Source organism: Stegodyphus dumicola, chromosome X1 (assembly GCF_044657685.1).
Source record: "Stegodyphus dumicola isolate Sdum_Otavi_A_Nest chromosome X1, ASM4465768v1".
Classification (NCBI taxonomy): domain Eukaryota; kingdom Metazoa; phylum Arthropoda; class Arachnida; order Araneae; family Eresidae; genus Stegodyphus; species Stegodyphus dumicola.
Window position 1 is genome coordinate 244,507,585 of NC_140780.1, and position 9,326 is coordinate 244,516,910.

A 9,326-nucleotide genomic window follows, 5' to 3' on the forward strand; every position below is an offset into this window, starting at 1 on the left:
TGTATTTATCCATTCCGAGAAGACTGCAAGCTGTTTTGGATGCCGACGGGTTTCCTACACCATATTAAGCAAAGAAACATGTTTTTTTAAAGGTGTTTCCATATTTTTGTCCAACCCCTGTAATTCAACTAAGTAAATTGAAAATTGGTTAATAGGAATCTTCGGATTCGGATATAAACATACCACCTTTCAGACCAGCGAAATCAACAAGAAAGATCATCCAAAGTTGAATGCTTTAAAAGTTTTCAAATATATAAAGTTAATTGTTGGAGAAGTCAAACAACAAGAATCAGCGTAATATTTGTAAATTTTGCATTGCACTTAGGCAACTGAGAAAGATGGTTCTATAAGTTCATCGAAAATAGTTCTGCAAAATTTACAAATATTACTTAATAATATAAATCATTATTCGGCGCGTTATTTTAACATAAAGTTGATTCTGTAATTCAAAGACAAAGATATTAATTGCCTAATCTTTATCGATAATCAAGAAGAGCAAGATAAATATCAATATTCCAATATTAATTTTTGAATGTCAAAGGAGACTTTTCTGACAAAATTTGGCAATATTTTGAAATTTGGGAAATTTCAAAGTAACGCTGCACTGCCCAATACTCATCGCTTGTATGAAACTTCTTATCTAGAGTGATTCAGTAACTAATTCTTAAATTCATTCTATACTTTTCGATTAGCGGAGTCATTAAAAGGTAATAGAGGAAAGTACTAAATCGACTATTTCTAATCGTCTACGACCAGTAACATCACAACTTCTTTATTTTGCATGTTGTAATACACTTATACAGTCCAGTCAAGCAAAATAATATAACTATTTTACATAAAATATGGGGTAACAATTCTGAAAAGTGTATACGGGATAAAATCACAGTTCTGAATATTTGCTGAAATGTGATATACATACAATTATTGTTGATACATGGTTCAAAACATTCCAAAACGATTCTTAGGTCTCAAAAATGTGTTTCCGACATATTACCAAAACGGCACCAAGTTGGCGAGAAATCTCCAAATATTGTCAAAGGCCTCAAAAATTCAACGGTTTATAATGTCGGTCCTTCTTAAGCTATTTTCACAGTTATAAGTTCAGTCAGGTCAGAATTATAAAATTTCTTACAAATACAAGGAGTTACTAAAAATTAAAGCTTGCACAAAATATATGCTAAATTAGCATAAAATTATCATAAACTATACTGAGTTAGTGAAAAAAAAAAGCAAATACACAACACCACAAAATATGTAAAAAGCACTTCACAAGAAAATGCAAACAAATGAACACAAATATTTACAGAAATTTCTTATACTTGATTCAGTTCTATAAATGTAGCTGATGTAAAACATATTGTTTTTATCATTTTCTCATTCCATTTTATTGGTGCTACATAGTCAGTCATAATCATAGCCAGTCAGTAATCAGCGTAATGAACGTAACATGCAATAAGTATTCTTTTTATCGAGTGAACTTAATTGTAATGGGTAGCATTGTTCTGAAATAAAGGTTTTCCTAAATTCTGTGCATTCTGGCCGCATTTTTCAAAATTCAATTTTTTTCAGTTATATTTAGCTTTTCATATTATACATTAAATTAGCGTATATTGAAAAGAACAATAAGAAAATATAATTCCTTGCTTTTCGTCGACAAATCTAACTTTTTATAATATCGTTCCGAGAACACAGTAATTTGGTGCAAAGAACATTTAGAAATTTTGAAAATTCACAAAATAACACTGTGTCTCTAAAGTATCATTCCTGTTTCAGTTATCCTATGAAAAGCTATTCAACATCTAACTGTCTGTACTAGCATAATCAGAAAAGCTGACATTTCAAGGCTGAAAGATTGTCTTATAATATCTACCTAGTTACGCGTTTAAATAATTAACTTTCTTCTACTTAGAGAATCAACCATAGAATAAATTTTATATCTATTTGAAGTTTTAAATCTTGCTCAGTATCCAATGTCAATTCAGTACTCATCGGAAATGAGGCCTTAATAGACAAGTTCATTCCAATAGCGATGAACAGTGGTTTAGAAATAGTAGTAACTATTCCCTATTTATTTACTTGATTTCTACTTGATTCTACTATTTATACTACTTGATTTCTAAACCACTGTTCAGTACTAAAATAGGGAATAGTAGTAACTATTCCCTATTTTATATAGTGCATATATAGTTACTACTATTCCCTATTTTAGTACTGAACAGTGGTTTTTAGAAATCAAGTAGTAACTATTCCCTATTTATGTGTAATATACATATACTTAACAATATTGTTAGCTAACAAGCAATCCTAACTTACGTCGATTCTGAAACTATTCAAAATTATTTTATTTACTAATTAAAGTCGACAATGATATTTCCTTCTAGCATTAAGAGACTTCTGTAACTATAAATTAAAGCTGTAATTCTAATTACCTGAAACTGCAATAAAATATTTTATTTTAAGAAAGCATCCTTGCAAACCTTCGAAGGTCATTATCGTATTTCTACACTGGTTAAGAAAAGGGAATTAAAAATTGTCGTAAAATATCATAAAGTATACTTTGTTTAGGTTGTTTATTCTCCGCAATATATTTCATACATAGAACTGAATCAGGAACTGCCATTATGATGCCACCGTTTTTTGAAATTCAAGAACGTAGGAACGTCAATGTTGTCTTATATAAATGAGATGATAATGGGCAGTTAATTATCAAAATGAATCAAGTAAAAAAGTAGGAAAGTAATAGAAGTCATCCACGTAAGGGAATATTACGTTTGTTGAAATGAATTTAACTAACGATCTTGAATTCTGACGCAAAGAAAATACCGCACAGTAGAAATCTCCTTTTCTATATAGGCTAAATCCGGAGTAAATTACATTGCTGACAGTTATATGTCTAAACTATGACAGTGGCATGTAACTGACATCAAATTTGCAAGAAAAGTAGTGCATGCTAGGATATGCAAATGATATTCCCGTGCATTCGCACAAGGCAAGTTCGAGTGGGTAAAGCCATCATACAGTCTATATATGGGAAGATTGTACAACGGGTTTCTCATTTGAAAATCGCATTTGAATGTAAAGATCATGCTATGCTTTGTGTAAGAAGGAAAAACTCCTACCAGCACGTTTCGGAATTCAACCATAGCAGGATCGTGGCGTGTCGGGACTGCGGTTCATCATTCCACGACTTTGCAGCTCATGCTGGTCCGAATTCCATGACTGTCCGTTAATTATGGAATTAATGGATCCAAGATGGCGCATCTCAGCTGCCCCGGGCCACTGACAACTGAGCGGAGAGGCATGTTGTCCTCTCGGCTTTCGCAGGAACGTAAGCCATGTCACGTACCCTGAGTTAGCAAACTGGCTTGCGTGCAAGACGACAAATATTTGCACGGACAGTGCGACGATTTTTCCAGCACCACGGACTGTCAGCACGGAGATCATTGTTGCTGGTACCCTTGACGGTGCAACACAGGCAGGCGCGCTTAAAGTGGTGCGACAAACATTAACAACATGTCGTCTTTTCAGACAAATCCTGGTCCTGTGTACCGCATCATCGTGGACATATCCCTGTGTAGAGGCACCGCAATGAACGGACGTTGCCAGCTAGCTTTCGTCACTGTCTTACGGACCCAGCACGTAGCGTGCTGTAATAGGTTGTCATTGGATGCACATACCGGTCACCTTTTCTACTCCTATGCGTTAATGTGAAAAGTCGCCTTTACATTTGTGACGTTTTAGGACCCGGGATGTGCCTATCTTCAAGGCCTTCTTGACGTCAAGATAATACACTACTGTCTTGACCTTCCTTGGCACAGAAAGTGTTCAAATGTTGCTCTGGTCAGCACATTCACCAGATCCCACTGAAATGACTCACTGAAAATGACTGGTCATTGGCTGTTGAGAGACTAGACGTTATCACTCGCCAGACATTACGATTGACGAAATGTGGCTTACAGCTGAAGCCGCCTGGAATGTAGCACTCTATCTTTCATCTAAGCTCAGTTTGTTTCGATGCCCATTCGTATTACAAACCTTCGTGCTACCAAAAGCAACAGCTCTGTGTACTTCTGTGTTCTTCTTCTGTACGCTGTGGATTCCAGATCTCTTTGCAAATTTAATTATGCTTTCCTCTCATTGTACTGTATATGTATAATCATTAAGATTCTGCTACTGCTTTTTTTCCTAGTATAGCAATTTTAACAGCCAGCAGTATCTAACACTGAGCAGCTGGTGCTGATCTTGATGAAAATCTAATATAATTTTTTTTATGATCACTGCAATCACTAAATATGCCCAGGGTGAATTCTTTCTCTTAGACAAAAGTTTTGTACGTGAGTAAGCATATAGAATATCTCAACATTATATGAAGATGAGTAAGGTTATGATCAAAACAATTGTCGCCTTTAATGAGGTTTGGTAATAAAAGCTTCACTCTGTTAAACATAGGAATAAAGGTCTTTGTAGTATCACCGACACCGAAGGATGAATTTTCTGGAAAATTATGCTTACATTTCTTTTGTTTCCTCTCCCAAAGTCTGCTACTTTTGGGAAGGCAGGGATCATTTAACACCATCAATTCCATAGAAGGTATTAGGAATATTTCATGCACATCAGTTATAGTCTACTGGTAGCCCGCTGGCGCATGTAGACTATCACATCTTTTTCTATCTTCTACCTTTTTTCTATTTGATATATCATCAAAATTTATTATTATTCACCGAAGTTTTCTGAGCTTGTGTACATTTTCATATTTCCAGCCCTTTAGACTATTTTGATACAAAAGTTATTTCACATTAATTCCACAATAATATTGAAGTAAAAGGTGTTTATTATTCGAGGGCATATTAAAAAAATACTTCCTGAACATAGCATACTGTGCGGCCGCGCTCCCCAGCAATGCAACTTAAACTTCATCACCCTACGCATAAAAAACTAATAAAAACTAATGAATTAACAAGTGGCTAGCCGTATCTCAGTTTATTTAATTTCCAACACGATAAGTAGTTGCAATTTTTTAGATTGTTCTTTTCTTCTACATGATTTATAACTGCTAATTTACCCAAAATAACTTACTGTATGGTAAAGAAATTATTTTAATTTAATATCAGACACAGAAAATTACTCCATAATTTTGTATAAGGAAAAAAATTAGGAACCTTCTAAGATTGTTTTTAATTGCTATTGAGGCGATCGGCATCATGCTGCCCGGTGCATTTTCTACAGGTCCTAAATTCTGCTGCCCGTTGCCTCGCTAAATTCTAAAAAAAAATCACCTCCCTTAAATTTGCTGCCTAGAGCTTGTCCTAAGTTCTAAAAATTTTGCCGCCCATTATTTTTTTCACGAATGAATAAAACTTTTGCTTGTTTTATGCAGCATGACTCATTAAAAATGAAAGGACTTCTTGATTCGGAAGACACTCATTTCGTAATCATTTTCATGTTTCAGGCGAATTCCATCATCGACATCACTGCCGTTTACGAAACATGCCAGGAGGCCCCAAGGAATTCGCTGAAGTAACGCCAAACCATGTGGAAGATGCACTATGACGGAAAGCGTGTAAGCACTACCTCGTTCAACTCGCTCGCACTCTTATTGTATCTAAGGTAAAGCATGATGATTTGCTGTAATTTATTTTTATCACTAAGTTTTCTAAATCTAGAAATTTTAAAGTAAACATATTTTAGAATTTCATTCTGAATTCGAAAGAAAATGTGAATACAGATGACGTATAAAAAAGTGTCCAAAGTTTCATACTTTTTGCCTAATTCTATTACTATTAGCTTCCCATTTAATGATTAACATTATTAATTTATTGAAATTAAGTATGGGAACATAATTGTTAAAAGCTGATGTCAGATGAATAGTTATTACATCTTGGAGGTACTTCATTTTTTATCATGAAGCATTGAAAGTACCCAATAGGTAATAAAATTATATAGGCTGACCAGCTTTTATCAGTATGTGTGTTTGGTTCTTGCGGAAACGTAATTGGACTGATGTTGTTATTGTTTTAGTATAAATAGTTAAAAGATTGAAGTTAAACACTGTTCATAACAATTTAATTATATTCTGATTTATTCTCTTTCCTTTTCAGGCCTTTACTGGAAGGAATGTGTAGACGCTCTTCTCAACCAGATCGGTAAATTGTGGCGGCTAACACGAAGTTAGAAAATAACCCCTTTATCGACTAAGGCTACTACTGCTGCTATTGCTCAGTGATCAGCCTTTAGCTCCCGGCTGATTTATGTGCATGTCTTTTAGTTCTAAAACCTACGACAAAAGCCCGACTGATACGTGACAGAAGATTTTTGAGATTTTTAGAAATCATCATCTCTACCATTAGAGGTTCTTTATAGCAATCCTGTACAGAAAGTTCTTTTACGTGAATAAAGTTAAGTAAACACACACACACAAACATATGTATATATATATATATATATATATATACACGTAAAACATACATATATATGTGTACGTATACGTGTACATACCTGTATGCATTTGTAAACACACATATGTATACATCTAGATATATATATGTGTGTGTGTGTGTGTGTGTGCATATATATAATTGTATGTATGTAAAGTGACCCTACAGAAGTTTTTAATTATCGGTGCCTTCAACTTCATTCCCCTGGATGATTCCCTGAACAAATTAATATGTAATTCCATAGTGAGCTGCTGTTCCTGTAATATCAATGAGAACAGAACACTATAATGTGAAGGATGGGTTAAAAACATCCTTTCCTGCTTTGAGCTATCACACTGAGAAGAATGTTGAAAGAATATTTAAAAAATAAAGAAGAAGAAAAACACAATAATACACTTCGATGGTTCAAGTCACTGCTAAAACGCATCACAGCTATTTTCTTGTGTTTATGTCCATCGTTGGGACACTATTGCACCCAATGACTCATTTTATCTATCTAGATTATGCAATTAGATCGTCTTATTATCTCTTAAACTATTAAAACTTACGAAGTTTTACAGACAGATGGCAAAGAACAATTGAAACTGTATATAAAAGAATATGAATGATTTCGAGAGCTGTTAAATCAGTCAGCAAAATTGTATGAACAACAGACGGCTAGTACATTTTAATGTCTTAAAAATCTTTTGTACATAGTTTATTTTAATTGCCCTATTTTTCACATAGAAGTATGTAACACATATTATTTTCCTTCCTTTATTCTCGTGGATAAAATCCGGAGAGTCTACAGATTTCTTAGTTCAATATGGTTTCTCAACCAATCTCTATCAGTGTCATTAACATAATACCAGTATTGGCCAATTATAGGAATCAGTTTTAGAAATAGGTAATAAACGGTTATGTGTATTTGGTAAAAGGCAGCATTGTTCCTTTTCTGATGATTGTCTAATGCAGTATGTTGTAATTCACAAAACCATATATTGTTAATTTTTTAAATATAAAATTTATTGAGAGTTTTAACTATATGTATGTATATGTATACATATTTATTATGTATATATATATATATATACATACACATCATGTTAGATGAATTTCTTCAGTTTCGTAAAAATTTTACTATGAAAAATAAATTAACGAATTGCGCTCGTATTAAATTTTTATCATGAAAATCAGCATGAAAGCCTGTATGCCTACTGAAGTTTAGTCCAATAAACTTTGAAATTTTGTAGCAAATAAACGATTTCTCCTCGTAAAATGAAACTTTTGTTCACATGATTGAATATTCGTTTTAAAACATTGAATAACAAAACACTCTTTAGAAAACACTTTAATATTAAGCGATCTGAGTTTGCAATTCTCTTAGGTTTCTTTTGCAGTTTAAAATGAGTTTTCTACCACCTAAGTATAAAATTTTGCAATCATTATAACATAGAAGTTCTATTAGTCGCAAACTTTAATTCTTCAAAAATAATAATCATCCTTCTATATTTTAAAATTGTTCTTACGATTAATTATTGAAATATTTATAATAAGAATAAATCTGGAACTTCATTTAAACATTTTATTCTTATTTTTTAAAAAACTTTAATTTTAAAATAAATAGTAAAAAATGAATTTCAAAACATTATTCTAATTTAAAATGCAATAGTTAAAACCTCTATCAGATGTTATGTCATTTACCGTAAAATTCTCATGATTATGATGAACATTTTTCGATATACTACTTATAGAGTGTTGACAATATAAGTTAGTGTAGATGTGTTCCTGAAGTTGAACTACAATAGTTTCGAAAAGTTAGCTATACACTTACCATACCACAATACGTAACATCGACTTACCTGTAAAGTAGTTGTTGCTATGAAACTACGATCTGCTATGAACAAATACATATATTTGTACTGATTGTTTCTTGTCTCGAAGACTGTCACAAGTTGTTCATTTGGAATGTTATTAAATTACGAATAGCACTTTTACTCTAGCCTAGGATTTTCCTTGATAAACATTGCTTTTTGCCATGCCAGAAGTGAAAATCTGATCGACCTACGGGAGAAAAATGACGTTGTCGCAAGTTTTTAGACTTTCGAAAAAATTTTGCAGCAATTTCATTGCGATATAAGCGCACCGTCTTGTTGAATCGAAGCATTAAAAATTTCATTCTCGATAAGCTTCTTTGTGAACTGCTGAATGATTTCATAATAGCAGTCTACACCCCATTCTTCTAGCCATGTAAAATTCTTCTAGCCATGTGTATTCTTCTAGCCATGAATTTCATTTACGGAATATGGGTTGTTGACAGACAAACGTGCAGACAACAAGTGAACATAACATAAAATCAAATAAAATAAATAATGAAACCAAATAAAATAAGTAATGAAACCGTGATAAATGAAACCATAACCTCATCAGTATGCGAAACATAGCCCAACATGTCGGCAGATTGCCCTATAGAAGCCGTTTAAATAACTGCCAGAAAATGTAGGTGTACAGTTACTTTTCGAACGCGGTTCATTTTAAAATATCCTAATAATATCTTAATGCTTTAGAGGCGTTAGGAATGAATTATATCGCATTTTCCAGCAATCTTGCTTGATATTCAGCATTTCGTTCTGTTGAATGTTTTTATCAAGTAGATGACCCTTATTTTATATTTACATATTTAAAAAAATGTAAGTGTTTATATAGATCTATAGCATTTATACGTCATTCAGCTCAGAAGAAAGCAAAGCAGTATTTTTCAGATATGAATGAAGCTTTATGACATGCCTACAAATTTCTAAAAATGTCGATTATATCCATTCATCCCTTTTCTTAAAAAATATATTTTCTATCTAACAAAACCTAGAAAAGATGAATGCAATTACGTGAAGCACGTAACTAATCTGGTTTTAA

The 9,326-nt window shown here is 32.9% G+C and overlaps 1 protein-coding gene across 6 annotated transcripts in view; it reads left to right on the forward strand.

Annotated features, from left to right (window-relative positions):
- The window catches only part of LOC118202690 (glucose transporter type 1-like), a 125,274-nt gene extending 117,597 nt beyond the window's left edge, over positions 1–7,677 (forward strand). For 5 of the 6 annotated variants that reach the window (XR_015038435.1, XR_015038434.1, XR_015038433.1 and 2 more), the window contains 2 exons: positions 5,450–5,607; positions 6,099–7,677. Coding sequence is in view for 1 of the 6 variants with exons in the window: in XM_085807354.1 (XP_085663480.1) it covers positions 5,450–5,550 (101 nt within the window). In the remaining 5 variants the exon portion in view is untranslated. The remainder of the gene's footprint in view (positions 1–5,449; positions 5,608–6,098) is intronic. The other variant, XM_085807354.1, reaches the window with a different exon arrangement.
- Positions 7,678–9,326: the final 1,649 nt, after the last annotated feature.